Below are 17,446 nucleotides of genomic sequence, written 5' to 3'. Positions count from 1 at the left end.
GAGATATACACCTAATGTGTAGATGACCCTGTTCTCCGCATGCTCCATGGCCCCCATGCACCCAGGCACCACGTGGGCAAGGTCACCCGGCCACCTTCGGTTTGTATCCGGAAAGCTTGAGGATGTATCCCCAGGGCAAGGCCGAGGGAAGCGACAGTGGAGGGGTTGGAAGCAAAGAGCTACCAAAGGTTCCCATCAAAAGGCATGGGTTTCAGAGAACCGCCTTCAACCCACTGCATGGCTTTCCTTGCTTGTCACTTCCAAAGAGGCAGGAGGTGGAGACCTGACAGAGCAGGTGTGGGTCTGCGCCCAGTGCCAGGCGGGATGGGCCCTGCTGCCCTACACACAGTTAGCGCTGGCCATGTGTGGTGTGTGTGTGGGTGGACGTGTACTCCAACACCAAATAACAAAATAAGCATCATCTTTTCAAAAATATTTTTATCAAACAGTAGAAATAAAAATAAACATGATCTTCAGGTTGAGTATTTTACAGGAACATTCTCACGGTCACATCTTCGGCTCTGTTTCAAGTTGATCTGCACGGGGAGACACCTATCTTGCTTGTGTTGTGACTTACAATCAACTTAGCATAGGCTTTAGATTTGAAATCACTGAAATTGCCTTTCCTTCTGCAATTATAAAGCAACAAATGAAAACAGAAACACATGTGTAAATTTCCCTTGCCTCCCAAGGAGCGCGTGATCAGTCTGATCGTGAACCATGCCCGCTGTGTTAAGGTGTTCCTGGTAATCCCATCCATCCACGTACCGCCAGGGAGCAAGGGCGCAGCAGAGGGAAGGCTAGGCTGTGAGCCGCAGTCAGCCAGTTCAGGAGCTATCTGAACTCAATCTCTACTCACACTGCTCCATGGCTAACAGCCCCTGCTGCGAGTCCCACTGCCACACAGGAGGACAGGGCTAGACATGTGCCTGCAGGATGTGCCGTAAGGGAAAGAAAGCAGAGCATAGAAAAAGGCCTCTGAGGCTTCCCCGTCAGTGATGGCCTTGGGATGAATTCAACGCCTAACGCAGTGGACACGAGAGGCTCACTCCTCAGCTGCTGTCGTTTCAAAAGAGCCACACGCGGGCCTCTCTTCCCACTACTCGGACCTACTCACTGCTGGAGGGGAGTGTCACTAGCATGGTGATGTGGAAGGGTGTGTATATACATTGGAGAGTGTGTACCAACCCTGTGTGTGGAGTTTCATTGTTTTAATCAGAATGTGAGTCATTCGTAACACACTAGTGCAAAAAATTGTGCATTAAAAACTCTGCAATAGAACAGCTGACTGGAAAATTTGCAAAGTTCCCTGGGACTGGGCACTCAGGGAGCGCTGAGGTCCTTGCTGCCTGTCGGGTCTCAGAAGGGACATGGTGTGTGCCTCCACTGGAGCGCCGTCTTCTGTAAGGAAGCTTGTCTGATTCCCAGAGTATTCCTGCTCTCGGGATTTGAACAAAAAATGAAAACAAAAACACGTGTCGTGGTGCTGCCACTGTGTCACCACAGCCAAGCCAATGACCCCACGTGCCCAGGAGGCTCCCTGACCACATGGGACACACAGGTGCAAGGCGCCAAGTGCCCCTGTGGCCCTGACCCGCATTCTTCCTCGGGTGTGCCTGGGTGTTGAGCAGGTGCGGTGGGCGTTCAGGATCCGCTTTGGGAACAGACGCGTTGGTGGTTTGACCCTCAGAAGACAGCTGCATCTGAGCAGAGGCCCCACTGTGCTGGCCGGGGGTGTGGGGGGGCTGTGGGAAGGGCGGCTGCAGCGGGCAGAGGAGGCGGCGGTTTCTGGCACCAGAGCAGTCACTGCTTGTCCGTCGGAGGTATGGCTATGAATCGTCCTGTGAGCACTGAGGGCTATACCACTGTGCACACCGTGTTCAGAGTTGTGTCAAACCGCACGGCCTTGGCCTCTGTGGGCTTTAAGTTTGTGTCATACATGGGGTTTTCAAAGGATGCTTGTCCATTACTGTTCTCATGGCCAGCATAGCCGTTGTACTGAACTTTGGGTCTTGTTCTACAGGAAAATAAAGAGATAGGTGATGAGAATGCAGAATTCCAGTCATGGTGGCTGATGGCTGGAGCCTTAGGCAGGGGCTGAACCACTCAGAGCAGGAGGTGGTGGCTGGAGCCTTAGGCAGGGTGAGCCACCCAAGGCAGGAAGTGGTGTGTGCAGCTGGCCATAGCTTGGAGGGTGCACAGCTGCATGCCTGGCATACTCAACCATTCTTAAGTTGGTTGTTGAGATGGCTGAAATGGGTTTTAAGAACTGGAAGCAGCTGTCCACATGTAGGGATTGTGGATGCTCCAGAGGCGGAGTCACGTGGACCACGGCTTGGGCATGGACCTGTCACTGCTGGGCTTTGCCATCCTGTTAAAAGCAGGATGGTGATCATGACACCCGTCTATGGGCCGGCTCAGGCCAAACTGACTTGTATGCTTTTTTGGGGGGAGGGTCACTGCCTTCCTAACAGTCGCTATATGCTATCTATGCAGAGCTAACTATGAGCTTATTTACAAAAAAGACACTATGCCCATTATCAAGATGGTATCTCCATTTTCAGTTAAAGGAAATCTTCTCTTTACAATCACAACCAGAGTGACTGAGTGTTTAGATCAAAAAAGGTGTGAATATATCTGTACTAATTTCTCTCTTTATTCCAGAAGAAATCAGGGTTCAAGGCTGTACTGGGTGATATGCACACTAGCACATATATGGCTCAGTGGTGGACATGGCTGAGCACCAGGCTGTGCTATGGCACACAAGGCACTCCTCTAAGAACACAGGCAGGCAGCACAGCATCAACATGCCACTTCCCAGCATCAGGAGCAAGCTTAGATATTGAGCTGGCAGCATATTCTATCCAACATTAATAAACCAAGGATGTGAATGAGGCCACCATCTAGTCACATTGGCACATCGGCCATCTGCACACGGACAGCTGGCCATGTGGATTGCCACTGGGTTGTCCTCAACAGAACAATTCCAGGGAGACTCTGATTGAACAGAAGCGAGAGCCAACCAAGGACGCCTGTCAGAGATGTGTTTGTCTGCCAAGGCACTGGGGACCCACAGGCATGTGCCTTCCGTGCAGGGAGAAGGAGCCCTGAGCCTGTCAATGGGCCCCGGGGTGCCTGATATGCAACCATCCACACATTCCCCAAGTGCTCAGAAGCCATGCTGGCTTGCAGTTTTTGTCCAAGAATGGTCTTCAGCTGTGTGCAGGAGGCAAAGGCTGCATCCTTCCCGGAGCTGAGGCCAGTGCTCTGCTCCAGGGCATCACACCTGACTGCAGGAGTTTGCTGTGAAAGGCTTGCCGCTTCAGACACTAAAGCCATGAGGTGCAGGGAATGCCCCCAGGGAGACTTAGTTTAAAATGGACATGGTATCAGAAGTTACCTCTACTGTGTGTATCAGAATAGGTACACAGTACATACATACACACCTGAACACAATCATATGTACACACACATTCAAACGCACATGTGTGCATGTGGGAGCATGAATGCACCATCACATAAATACACATATATGCATGCACATACATACACATACATGTGGGGGCACAGTCTTTCAAAGGACAAGAGACCTGCAGACTGTGCTGTCTGCCTCTGTGAACCAGCCCAGAGAGCCCTCTAGATGCAGTAGCTGGCCAGCAGGGGCTTCAAGTGCCTGCCTACTGACTTGCAACAGCAGGGACACATCTGTAAGAGGCCATTTTACTTCCACTTTTATTTTCTGTCTTTTCATTTATTGAAAGGCAGAGGGATGTGGACAGGGTGGAGGAGAAAGGGAGGGAGGGAATGGGGGAGAAAGAGAGAAAGAGAGAGTGAGAGAAGAGAGAGCGAGAGCAAGCAAACTTTCCCTTTCCTTGGAGGTGACACAGAAGCCACAAAACACAGATGAACTTGCATCAACAGTGAATTCCTATGTAAGTGTCTCACTCCAAGGATGCTCATGGCTTGGAAGAACTTGAGACAACAGGTGTATTTTGCATTGCACCCATTTAGGGAAGGAAAAACTTCCAATTGTAGCGTATCATAGGAGCAAGGGAATGGTATTTTGAAGAGACATTTGAATGACATTTTGGACAGAAGAAATTTGAGGCTAGAGCATAAGAGAAGTGTAGAAAAAGGATACTCTTTAAAAATAATAAGAGAACTAAAATAGATAGGCTGATCATTTGTAAACATTGTCTCACGTTTCTTTCATTGAATTATGTTTTTAGCATAGTACACAAATGCAACTAATATAATTATGCATCAGCATCCTTGTTATTCTTTACTTTTTAAAATAAAAACAGCAGAAAACACACGTTAAAGATGCCATCTCATGACCTATTTAAAAAATAACAAACATTGTCACGTTAACTTTTTATGTAAAATCCAGGATTAAGCAGAAGCACATATTACTTAAACAGACATTTACGTTTTGTATACTTGAACCTTATTCCAGGGAATCATAATCGTAGCTTCCACAAGAGGACTTCAGAGCAGACTGGCCTATGCTAAATTCCTGCAGAGCACACAGAATGTATCAGGGCTCTGGAATGTGTAAAGCATACGGAGTGAAAGTGGGCGATCACTCCACCTAGCTTCCTACCAGAAGGGGGTGTACCACCTTCATGTCCTGCCAGTGGGACAGGAACCTGCACATTCTTCCTTACCCCAGTCACTTTCTAGTCACTCAATCTTTTACAGCTCAGATGCGCCCGACAGAGAGCAGGACAGCAAACACATGAAGGGTCAACCACAGTCGTTCCCAGGTGCTACACACAGACTATCAGCGATGCAAGCAAGCATACTACACTGCAACATAGAGCAGTTATGTGTGTGAGTGGGCGCTCCTGCCCGCACCCACACCACGCACACTGGCCCTCTCCCCAGGGGTATCTACAGTACCTGTGTTTGTAGAGGTAAAATGCGAACCCTGATAAAATCAGAGCAAAAAACGGAACCAAGATGGCAGCTGCCACGGAGCCACTGCTGGTGCCCTGGTGATGGTTTGAGGATTCGTGTTCGGAGCTCGAGGGATCTGGAAAAGTTGGAGTTTGAGGTTACTGGCTTTGCTGAGGCAAGGAACGACCTGGGATGAATTCCACAGAACTCAACGACGAGATGGAGCTGTAACTCCACAGGAACCAGCGAACATCCTTCCATGAACATTGTATAGCTATTTCATGACCCATTCCCTACCATGCTCAACAACACTAGGAGTGTGGCTGTGCAAGTGGAGCTGTGTTTTCAAATACAAGCTCATGGAATCCAGGAAGACCTGCTGAATGCACAAGGGTATTATTGTCTGTTGCCTATTTATATTCAATAGCATGCAATAGCTGTGTTTGCTGTTTTCTCCTGACCAGGGCCAGACCAGTAAAATCCCAGATTTTGTAAATATCTTAGTTTTCTGTTTGAGTAGCCTTGCATCTTCCACAAGTGAACATACTGGTGAAATTAACTTTGATCTGAGGTAGATTCCAAAACTGATTAAAAAGTTTAGAAATCCAAAAAGCAAAATAGCTAATTTCATAATGCAAGTTCCCATGTGGACAGAAAAGGATGCTCACCCGGGCTTCTTGTCCCTTACCAGGAGATGGGGCACTATGAGCTGTGTCCTGTGTGTGGCACTGAGAGCAAGCCAAGCACTGACATTCCAAGCTAGCACACTATTAAGGCACCACTGCCAAGGAGAGTGCTGGTTCTTAGAGTTTCGCATATGCGTTATGACTCTGAAGTGCGTTTGGCCCAGTTTTGGAGAGATACCCGAAGCCCCTGTGTACTGGATAATGGCTGGAGACACCTGAATACAGCAGTCGGCCGGAAGCAACATGATTCTAGAGGCCTCTCTCTAGAACTTAAAGAATGTCCCATGTGACAGGGAAATTTGAAGTCACTGAATTTCATAAACTATAAAAAAGGTAAAGAAGTATGCATTAAAATGTTTTAAAAACCCACAGAAAAGAATGCCTGTGTGTGTCAATTTTACAATCTATAGACTTTTCATCTCTTTGTCACACAAATGCTTAGGAATGCCATTGCCCTGCAGCTTCAGCGACCTGTGAAATGGGCACCCTTCCACTTGGCTGCTGTTTGTAGCCCTTGCCTACAGTTGCACAGAGCTCTGGAATTCATTCTTTGTTACATGCTCAAACCTTTACTTAGGGGAGCACACAGCCTTGGCTATAATGTAAATGAAAAATATGTTGTCTGAAAATTTTTACAAAAAAAGAGTGGTGGGAGAAGAGAGGGAAAGAGAGAGGCAGAGCATATTGTTACATATCTGTAGTTGTACTTTAACTACATTTGATTTATTTTTACATTAAAATGAAGTAAAATACACTTAAAATAGCACTGCTCATGTCAAAATTCCTGAAGCTTCACATAAAAACAGATAACTGTCGGCCACTTGTGTCAGCAGATGGGGGATTCTTTCTGCTTTCCATCTTCAGGTTAAAAACAGCAGGCCTAGAGCCAGGCTTTGTGAGCCGGCTGTACCTTGCTGCGAGCCCCCAAGGCTTCTTGTAGGCAATGTGCTTACAAGGTCCTCTCCACGTCACAGCACCCGGGCGATGGGCACATGAGCTGAGCTGAGTCAGGCACACCCTCCCCACAGCTGAGCATCCTGGGACAGACTAGAAGCTATCTCACTGGTCACCAGCACTGCTGGGTCTCTGGGAAAAACATCAGTGTTTCCTGTTGGTGGATCAAGTATTGCTGGGCAGCTACTAGGAGACCCAGAAACTGGGTGGGGCTGGGAAACAGTGAGCATACAGTTGGTGCCCTAGTGCACGGCCCGTGTGCCCTTCCTATGAGCAGGAGGTGTTTGTGCCTCTCAGAACAACGCCTCGCATGTGGGAAGCGGGTACTAGATCCCTCTCTCTTCTCTAGAACATTGGTTTCATGAAGCCACGGTGATTGTGATCCTCAGAACATGCAATAGAATCCAGAATGCAACCAGTGCCATACAACTGCATCAAATTCTCACTGACAAAATTCTGGAAAATCTGTATGTCCCAGGAACTAGCATATCACACACACAACAATAAAAAGGAGGGACTTACACTAGGAAATTATTATGCTTCCTGAAACTCCTAGTGGTTTCTAGTTATTTACCCAGGTTTTAAGATTGTAAAGGGCAATATGTGCCATGGCTGTACCGAAGATGGCGCAAAAGGATGTGAGAACAGATATAAAGGAAAGTGAAGGCAGACAGCCACGCCTTTGCCATAGGTCTGGTCTTCCTCTCGAGGTTTTCAGTGTCCCTGCCACAGTGGCCTAGCAGGGCATGCAAATGTTTCCCTGCCTCAGTTTTCTGAGGGCGGAGAATATTATCCTCCATAGATGTGAGTGGATCAAATTTCATGATCTGTACAACAGACAATGTGCCAGATATAACCAAGTTTATTTAGTTGGTCTACTCTAAAATATGCTTAGGCTGCTTGCAGCCATTCTCTGAGTAAGTCCCTCAGAGGACATCTAATTCACTCAGGGTCCACTCTAGGCTCTGCCTCTGGGAACTGGGGCTGTCGGTGTCATCCTCTCCCCTCCCCGCTGTCCCCTATGATCTCCTGAGGAACTCATGGAGCACTAGAGTGATGGGGGATCACCAGCAGCTGTGGCCCTCCTCCCTCTCCAGTCTTCACCTTACTGTTTCCCACAGCCCTCCCCTCTGTCCAACCAACGAACCAGCAAGAGTGCTTACTTACTTTACATCTACATTTCTCTGCTTAACAATGGGCAGAGCCTGTATTCCTGGCCATTAGCCTGCTTGGTCACATTACAACGGCACATTATGGAAAGAAAAGTATGTGCACTACCAATCATCCACCCAGTGTGAGTGGGCAGTTCGAAGCTTGCTGTTGTGCTTGGGTGGTGTGACCATCACTGCACTGCACCTTGGAGCATTCTCACACCCTGCAGAGATTCACAACGCCCACATCCCCACCTGCAGTGCCACTGGAGGACCCTGCATGTCCAGCAAGTGCTGGATCCAGGCGGTTCAAACAGAAGGAACTCTCCAATGTGGTCATCTGTGGCTGGCCTCTTTGAAATAACATCTAGTTTTCAAGCTGAATCAAGGCAGGTATGCATTAACAAGTTTCTGTAAGTTGAGTCTCATAATACTAAGGGATATTTAACTATATAAAGCTATTTCATCAATTATCATTTAATGAATATTTGTACTGTTTTCATTTTTTTGCATTATGATAATACTGCTGTAAGTATTTCTATGCAGGTTCTGGGGAACATATTTCTGTAATTGTGGGCTCCTCTCTTAAGACACATGTAAGAGTGGAGTTGCTGAATCTGAAAGCCAATGCATGAAAGGAATAGGGGGACAGTGACTGCAGGAGGACCTGCCTGGTCCCCGTGTGACTGCAGGAGGACCTGCCTGGTCCCCGTGTGACTGCAGGAGGACCTGCCTGGTCCCCCTCTGTGACTGCAGGAGGACCTGCCTGGGATTCTGTGTGACTGCAGGAGGACCTGCCTGGTCCCCCTCTGTGACTGCAGGAGGACCTACCTGGGTTTCTGTGTGACTGCAGGAGGACCTGCCTGGTCCCCGTGTGACTGCAGGAGGGCCTGCCTGGTCCCCGTGTGACTGCAGGAGGGCCTGCCTGGTCCCCGTGTGACTGCAGGAGGACCTGCCTGGTCCCCGTGTGACTGCAGGAGGACCTGCCTGGTCCCCGTGTGACTGCAGGAGGACCTGCCTGGTCCCCGTGTGACTGCAGGAGGACCTGCCTGGTCCCCGTGTGACTGTAGGAGGACCTGCCTGGTCCCCGTGTGACTGCAGGAGGACCTGCCTGTTCCCCGTGTGACTGCAGGAGGACCTGCCTGGTCCCCGTGTGACTGCAGGAGGACCTGCCTGGTCCCTCTGTGACTGCAGGAGGACCTGCCTGGTCCCCGTGTGACTGCAGGAGGACCTGCCTGGTCCCCGTGTGACTGCAGGAGGACCTGCCTGGTCCCCGTGTGACTGCAGGAGGGCCTGTCTGGTCCCTCTGTGACTGCAGGAGGACCTGCCGGGGTTTCTGAGTGATTGCAGGAGGACCTGCCTGGGTTCCTGTGTGACTGTAGGAGGACCTGCCTGGTCCCCGTGTGACTGCAGGAGGACCTGCCTGGTCCCTGTGTGGCTGTAGCATGGCCTACCCTAGTGTCCTGATGCTCCCTGGGAAATCGTTCAGTGATTCCCCTGGGCAGCTTTCTTGTTTCCCATTCCTTTACCCGGTGTCTGACTTCCCACTTGTCTACACAGTGCTGCCCCAGACTGGACTTTGCGACCGTGGCTATGCTGCTGGCTGGGAGTCAGCAGTACCATGTGTGTTGGTCAATAGCTCCCTGACTAATCACTCTCCACACCTTATCTGTAGGCTCATTCACCAACAGAAATGTTCATTCCAATTCTCTGTACGTTTTCCCAGACTTGTCTGCCCAAGTATTGTGGAGTCAGGAGTTCTTTGTACATTCTGGACACCAATTATTCATCACATGATCTGTTTTCATAGATTTTCTTTCTTTCTCTTTCTGCGTGGACCATTCTCTTTTAATTTAGAAACCGATTTGTTGTTGATTTCCTTACATAAGCTTTTGCATAAAGTTGTTGTTCAGATTAACTTGATTTCAACAAAGATGATCTTTTTTGCCTGTCAACTGATTGGGAGTAATTAGCACGATGTTTATTTTTAACCATAAAAAGGAATCTGCCATAAACAAATGGTTGTTGTGGAAGCATTACTTCACCACAGACTCTTATACTTAGTTGAATGGGAGACTTGTTTAGGATTCAAGTTATTTCATGAATCAAACTGATTCTGCAGGCAATAAGCTCATCATCACATGGGAATCAAGATTATTCATTAAAGCACGGGGTTGGCTGCCGCAGCGTGCCCTCAGGAGGAGGGAGGATGAACTCTGCGCTGCCTGAGGGTCCTCTGTGCTTGTTCTCTCACGCCCTCAAAGTTGGCACCACAATGCATAGCTCCTCCATTTAGTAGCACTGCTTGGAGTGGTGCAAATGTTTTATGAGTATTTAATCTTATTTATTTCAATAAACAGATCAGTGTCCATTTACCTGGGACTCCCAAGAGCAATCAGTTTTCTTTTTTTTTCTAACATATATTTTTATTGCATTTCCTTTTTTAAAAAAAACTAATTACATTGCATTATGTGATACATTTTTTTATGCACTGGGATTCCCCCCACCCCTCCCAAAACCCTCCCCCCATGGTGGATTGCTCCACCTTGTTGCATTTCCATAGTTCAAATTCAGTTGACATTCTTTCATTGGAGGTATTTACCAAGCATAAAGTCCGAAATCATGCTTCAATGCTATAAACTGCTAAAGACTAAAATTAAAATAGGCATGAGACAGCTGAATAACAATCTAAGCCATTTTAAGGTGTATAGAATACGGCTGAATGTAAACCAAAATTGAAATGTCTATGAAGAAGTCACAGGTTGTGGTTGAGAACCTGCATTTTCCTATTAACATATTGGTTAATCAATACCATGTCAATAAATGCCATAATGTTGTAAATGGTTGGAAATATTATGTCGGGACTTTAAATTGATTGGAATGATACTCTGCCGGCTCTACCTTCAGACCAGAGATGGTCTCACCAAGATACCATTGAACTTACCACGGCAATCAGTTTTCTAAAGAGAGATCATGAGTGACAATCCTCACACGGCCACCTCCTCCTGCTCCTAGGAAAGGTAGCCCTGCTCCCCAAGATAATGAATATGCTACACATCTTAAGTAGTGCACACAGTATAGCAGAGACCGTGTGCAGAGGCCAGAGGAGTGTGTGTGGTATGCCGTGGTGGCAGTGGGCAGCAGAAGGACATGTGTGGGCAGGGGTTCAGCCCCTGCGCTGCTCCCAGCTCAGAGCTGCCCTGGGCTGTCTGAGTTGCCTCCAGCGCCGGCCAACTCAGCAACTCCTTCGTTGTGGCAAAGGCAGCCCTGCTCCGAGCACACCTGAATGCTGCCCTAAAGCCACAGACACAAGATTGCTGGGTGAAGAAGGACTGTCAGGATGTACCTACTAACAGCAAGCACGCAGTGTCTGCTTACTCCCAAGCCAGAGCGACCTTCTCAAAAACCTCACCATTTTAACCAAAACAGACTTTTCTGCCTCACTCTGGGCAGACACCTGCTCCTGAAGATCACAACACACATTTCTTGGCCACTTATTAAGGCTCCATTTTTTAACTTTAAAAAGATTCTTAGTTATCTTTGGGTAAATACAGTTTGTTCAATTTTAATTGGGTCTTGCCTTCAATTTTTCCCCATTAATTTGAGTAAAGCTCTTGATGTGTCTGTGATGTTAATTACAGGTCTGACAAGTTTTTACTATATTATTTCCAGTTTTACACTTATGTTGTTATTCAGAATGCACCTACTTTATATCCTTGTAGGATATGTTGGTGCCTCCCACTATTTTTTGTTTAATACATATTTTAGAGTCCTTTCCATCTTTATCAGCTCAGTAGCTGAAAGGCAAATAGGCCCTTGCTAAGGAAAGTTCCAGAATTATTTACCTTGCCTTTCCAGCTTGAATTTTCCAAAGTCCTTGCCATGCACGTCCCCTTGGAAAGTGAACCCTCCTCTCTCAAGTCCCGAGGACACCTGGTGTGGAAGGAGAGAGAGAGGTGTACAGCAGGTTACGGCGACGTACTGCTCATTCACCCAAACACAGCTGCTGTAGCGTCTTCAGCTACAAGGTCAACAGTTGATCTATGCTACTCCTTCTAATAACACACCCACAGTTGCAACTGGACATCAGTGCAGACGTGCACCTCAGTGGACATGAACGTGCCCAAAGTCTCACTTCGATCTCTAAATTGGTGGTAAGCCTCACAACACAACTGTATGCTCACACCCTTTCGAGGGCCACACGAGAGCTGCTACGTACAGAAGCTGCGTTTCCTTCAGTCAGATCCTGCAAAAGAGCGACCAACTGGCAGGGGAGGGTGTTGGAGGACATTTCAATCTGGTTCATCTGGAAAGACCGAGAGTGTCACTGCGGCTGCCAGGGGTCTTGGGAATTCTTGCTTGCTCCACACATGCAGTGGACACGCACTGACAACCCAGAACCTGGAGCGGATTCTTGTTTTGTTCCAAACAGCAACAAACTTGTTGCTCCTGGCAACTTTATTCTCATCTCAGAGACTGGATTTCTTCTATTGAAAATAAAAGAGGGGGGTACAGGGGCAGAGACAGGGATGGGTCAGGAGGAGCGGGGGCGGAGCAGGGACAGGCAGGGCAGGGGCAGGAATGGGACAGGGCAGGGGCAGGGACAGGCAGGGCAGGGGCAGGAATGGGACAGGGCAGGGGCAGGGATAGGCAAGGCAGGGGCAGGGTGGGGACAGGGCAGGGGCAGGGACAGGCAGGGCAGGGAAGGGCAGGGAAGAGCAGAGGCAGGGCAGGGCTGGGGCAGAAGGGGCAGGTAGGGCAGAGACACTAAGGCAGTGGCAGCAGCAGGGACAGGCAGGGGCAGTGCAGGGACAGGCAGGGGCAGGAAGGACAGCGAGAGGGCAGGGCAGCAAGAGGATAAGGCAGGGGCAGGTGTGGGGGCAGAGGCAGGCAGAGGCAGGCAGGGGCAGGGCAGGGGCAGGCAGGGCAGGTTTAGGGTCAGAGGCAAGACAGGGGCATGGCAACAAAAGGGGGAGCAAAGGAGCAGGGTGGGGCACGGACAGGGGCAGGTGTGGGGCAGGTATCTGGCATGTTTTTTATAAAGATGTATTTGTTTTTATTGGAAAGTCAGTTATACAGAAAGGAGGAAAGAGAGAGAGGAGGAACTTCGTCCAATGATTCACTCCCCAGTGGCCACAACGGCTGGACCTGAGCTGATCCCAAGCCAGGAGCCAGGAGCTTCTTCCAAGTCCCCCTCACAGGTGCAGGGTCCCAAGGCCTTAGGTCATCTGACTGCTTTCCCACGCCACAAGCAGGGAGCTGGATAGGAAGCAGGGCTGCCAGATTAGAACTGTTGCCCACGTGGGATCCTGGTGCATTCAAGGCGAGTACTTGAACCACTAGGCCACCTGGCTGGGCCCTGGCACAGTTTCAACACACACTCGCGGTGCATGCGTCCTGTAATAAGTGTCTCAGTTTAGGCTCCCATCTCCAGCTTTCTGCTCACGCTCACCCTTGGAGGCAGCAGCTGCAGGCTCCAGTGCTTGGCATCCCTGTCACCCATGGGGGAGACTGGGAGGGAGTTCCAGGCTCCTGGCTTCAGCCTGGTTCACCTGGGCTATTGTGAACACAAACCTATAATGGAAGACCTCTCCTTATGCTTCATGGCTCTGCCTCATTAATTAGTTCAGGAATCCATGCCAGGTGCAAGAGTAAGACTGCTGCGTTTTCAAGGTCAGACACACAACCAAAACTCCTCAGCCGCCCTCCTCCCTGCACAGGCACACAGCCCAGACTCCTCAGCCGTCCTCAACCCTGCACAGGCACACAGCCCTGACTCCCCTAGACGCTCTCACCCCTGCACAGGCACATAGCCCTGCCTCCCCTAGTCACCTGCCCCTGCACAGGCACACAGCCCAGACTCCCCCAGCTGCCCTCACCCCTGCACACACAGCCCTGACTCCCCCAGCTAATCTCCCCCTGCACAGACTCACATCCCTGACTCCCTCAGCTGCCCTCCTCCCTGCACAAACACACATGCCTGACTCCCCCAGCTAATTTCCCCCTGCACAGACTCACAGCCCTGACTCCCCCAGCTGCCCTCCCCCCTGCACAAACACACATCCCTGACTCCTTTAGTCTCCCTCCCTGCATAGACACACAGTCCTGACTCCCCCAGCTGCCCTCCCCTCTGCACACACAGCCCTGACTCCTTAGCCGTCCTCACCCCTGCACAGGCACACAGTCCTGACTCCCCCAGCTGCCCTCACCCCTGCACAGGCACACAGCCCAGACTCCTCAGCCGTCCTCACCCCTGCACAGGCACACAGCCCTGACTCCCCTAGACGCCCTCACCCCTGCACAGGCACACAGCCCAGACTCCTCAGCCGTCCTCATCCCTGCACAGGCACACAGCCCAGACTCCCCTAGACGCCCTCACCCCTGCACAGGCACACAGCCCAGACTCCTCAGCCGTCCTCACCCCTGCACAGGCACACAGCCCTGACTCCCCTAGATGCCCTCACCCCTGCACAGGCACACGCCCCTGACTCATCAACCATCCTCACCCCTGCACAGTCACACAGCCCTGACTCCCCTAGATGCCCTCACCCCTGCATAGACACACAGCCCTGCCTCTCCTGGTCACCTGCACCCTGTACAGACACACAGCCCTGACTCCCCCAGCTACCCTCCCCCTGCACAGATACCAGGACCACAAGGACTTACGTAGCCATCCAGGCCCCAGTTGTCATTTTCAAAGTTGCTCACAAAAATGTCCGCTGGGCCTTTAATCTGAGAAGCCTTCAGGAGTAGGTGTGCCTCCTCCTTCTTGTAAACTCCTGTAAGAGAGCCAACAGTGGTATGCTGTGCACTCATGACAGAGCCACCCCTCCACTTGGTATGGAACATGGCACAGAGAATGTTATGTCACAGGCAACAGAAAAGTGAAATCAATTAACATCTTACTCTAAAATGTTTTGTTTCAGTAATTTTTCCCCTGAAGATATCACTACATATTATAGTCCTTTCTGCTTTGAATGGATGTGCTAATTTCACTATCTCTGTTTCACAATGAGAATAAAAGGAATATAAATCCAATTCTGACAAAGGAAAACCATTTTTGTAACTACAGTATATTGCTAAGGACACAAGCATGAGACCCTGAGCGCCATCCTGCCTCCTGACTGTGAGCAGCGTGAGACAGGACTGCCTGGCCAGAGACGCAGCATGAAGCGGCTCAGTGGTCCCACCTGTGAGCGGCCCTGCCTGAGGACGGTGGCTACCACTGTCCGGAGAAGAAATGTGACCCCACGGGAACCCACCAGACGGAGGAATCCGGGAACCGAACAAAGATGGACGTGAGACAAATGCTGCTGAGCCCGGTGCTGTAGGTGCTGAGCCGAGGGCTTCCAGGGCATCGCCTCGAGCTTCCCCACAGAGGCGGGGATGGACTCCCAGGGACTCTGAGCTAAGTAAGTTTCCAGCACTGCAGGGCAGAACCTGTGACTGATTCATGGAAAGCCCTAAGCCTTTGGCAGTTAATCGGGGGGAACAGTAAACTGTCGGAGAAAGTGGGGACAGTTACAGGACAGCGCTGGACTTGGGCTTGAAGGTGAGATTATGCTTGTTGGCTAGGAGTGTGTATGTAGGATTCTGACAGCAAGCTCAATGCTGCCCTTGGCCATGACTTTCTAGGTCACCTTAGGAAAGCTACTTACTATCCCAGGAATCTTGCCTGCTCTAAATTGGGAGGAACTTCCTTAACCAGAGTGCTGACATAAGACTACCATATGGTGAGCATGGTAGGATACACTAAGTGTGCAACATGGTGCCTGGCATGTAAACCAGAACTGTTGCTACTTCATTCATTGTAATGACCAAAAGCATCTGGTGAGGAGCAACTGAGTTCAGGAAAGAAGGTGACAAGGGTGACATTCGTGGAACACATCTGGATGCACATTTCAAACCTTGTCCTCTGCGTGCACAGATGTGAGCAAGGTACTTGTGACCACTCCAATGGGATGACACTGTGACCCTGCATGGCTGCTTAGAGGCAGCAGTGAAAACAGAAAATGCCAAGGTCACACACCACACCGTGCATTCAGTGAGCTAGACTGCCCATGAGCCAAGGCCACGGTCCACTTCTGCTCACCCTGCCACATTCCTGCCGGCTTACCTGTCAGTTTCAGCTCCACCTGCGAAGCTGCTGTGAAGGTCGCGTTCACCTTACTGCTGGTAGCGTTGAACCAGTCCACGACCAGGGTTGCGAGCTGTCTTTTCCCCAAATGTTCATAATATCCCTTCCACACAGAAGTGACAAAAAACACGTCTGAAGGAACTGCAGAAGGAAGGCAGGAGACACGCGTTAGGGCTCACACAGGGAGGCATGCCAGCATGTTACACTCAGAAGGCACAGCGGTACCCAGCGGGAGTGAGACAAAGGTAGCCTGATGCTGCATAGCAGTGGCGCAGGAGCAGTGCTACCGTGCTGTGCGGGGAGATCTGGTACTTTAACAGAGAAGGCGTTCAGAGGCCTAAGTACAGCGACTTGGACAGGCCTGGCAAGGCCAATGGCCAGTGCTGCTCAGGTTCAGTTTTACTGTGCCCAGATGTGCATCAGACTGATCCATGACATCAACACTGACATCTCCCCATCAGCCACGTCTGCTCTTAGACAGAGGGCCCCGTGGCACTGACAAGCAGCACCTGTCAGGATCACCCTGGCCTCCACAAGCCTGCCTTTCCAGGCACTGCCTTGACCGGATGTGCGGAGCTTGTAAAGACAAGGGTATTTTGTTTCTTCAGATTTTTATTATAAGTTGAGCCAGTCTCCCGCTTGCTGACTTCTTCATTCCACTTTAACCTTGCATAAATGTTCCAACACGATCAAGAGTGGTGGAATGAACAATCTCCCAAACCTCCCCATCTCCATCTCCATCTCTCCTTAAAGCTCACCGTGTATGTGGGACAATAACAACATGAAGGCCAGATAAGTTCCTGTTCTCACTCTTTTCAAAAATCCTCAAATAGTATATCTTTGCTGATAAACATATAAAATGGTGCATTTCCACAAAACTGATGTAAAAGTGAAGAGTGTTCTAAGGAAAAACAATGACACTGATGATGGTACGAAGGCGCACACTGCTTTTTGCCTCCAGATGTACTTGACGCGCGTGATTAGGTAAGATACACTGTAAGAGGATTAATCAAATAAGCCGTCTGATGTGCCGGTAGCAGTGAGGCTCAGCTTCTGGCCTAACGCACCTCCACAGAGCCACCACACTTCCTGGGAATGCACAGGTGCATGGGGCCCTGGGCTTCTCTTCCCCTCTCTCTACCTGAGGAAACCTGCAGGACTCGGCCCAGCAAGGAAGGGGCTCCTGAATCACAGCTGCAGTGTCCATCTTCCTAATGTTCCTCAAATAAAATCAGTGACAAGTGTTGAGTCCAGTGGCTAACACAGTGGCTTATAAATAACAGACATTAGATCTGTCTGTTTACCTAGCAAGGGCCTTGGGAGACTCCTGTTTCAATCAGCAACACCCAGCTGGTTTGTTTCTCTTAATAGACTAGCCTTGAAGAGGGCATTGCTCTAATCAGAATTTTCACATTCAGCTGGGGACACTACGCATTGGCTCAAGCCACTCACTGCAGTGGCCTGTGCTGGCATGCCCCAGGACTGGGCCCTGCCTGATGGAGAAGAGTGAGGGAGACCACAGCTTTGGCAGTAGATCTCTTACGTGCAAGTGTGGCCATCAGTCATGCTGGGGGACTATGGGTTTGGACCTTTGTTTTCTGACTTGTTGCTGGTATGGA

At 49.9% G+C, this 17,446-nt stretch overlaps 1 protein-coding gene across 1 annotated transcript in view; it reads right to left on the bottom strand.

Moving 5' to 3' along the window:
* Positions 1-1,747: 1,747 nt before the first annotated feature.
* CSMD1 (CUB and Sushi multiple domains 1) overlaps positions 1,748-17,446 on the bottom strand; it is a 652,915-nt gene continuing 637,216 nt past the window's right edge. The window contains exons 62-66 of the mRNA XM_058666667.1: positions 15,807-15,968; positions 14,357-14,469; positions 11,536-11,623; positions 4,903-5,035; positions 1,748-2,017 (exon numbers count right to left, since the gene is read on the bottom strand). Coding sequence (XP_058522650.1) covers positions 1,858-2,017; positions 4,903-5,035; positions 11,536-11,623; positions 14,357-14,469; positions 15,807-15,968 — 656 coding nt within the window. The 3' untranslated portion in view covers positions 1,748-1,857. The remainder of the gene's footprint in view (positions 2,018-4,902; positions 5,036-11,535; positions 11,624-14,356; positions 14,470-15,806; positions 15,969-17,446) is intronic.

Source organism: Ochotona princeps, chromosome 7 (assembly GCF_030435755.1).
Source record: "Ochotona princeps isolate mOchPri1 chromosome 7, mOchPri1.hap1, whole genome shotgun sequence".
Lineage (NCBI taxonomy): Eukaryota > Metazoa > Chordata > Mammalia > Lagomorpha > Ochotonidae > Ochotona > Ochotona princeps.
This window is presented reverse-complemented; position numbering and strand designations above follow the sequence as displayed.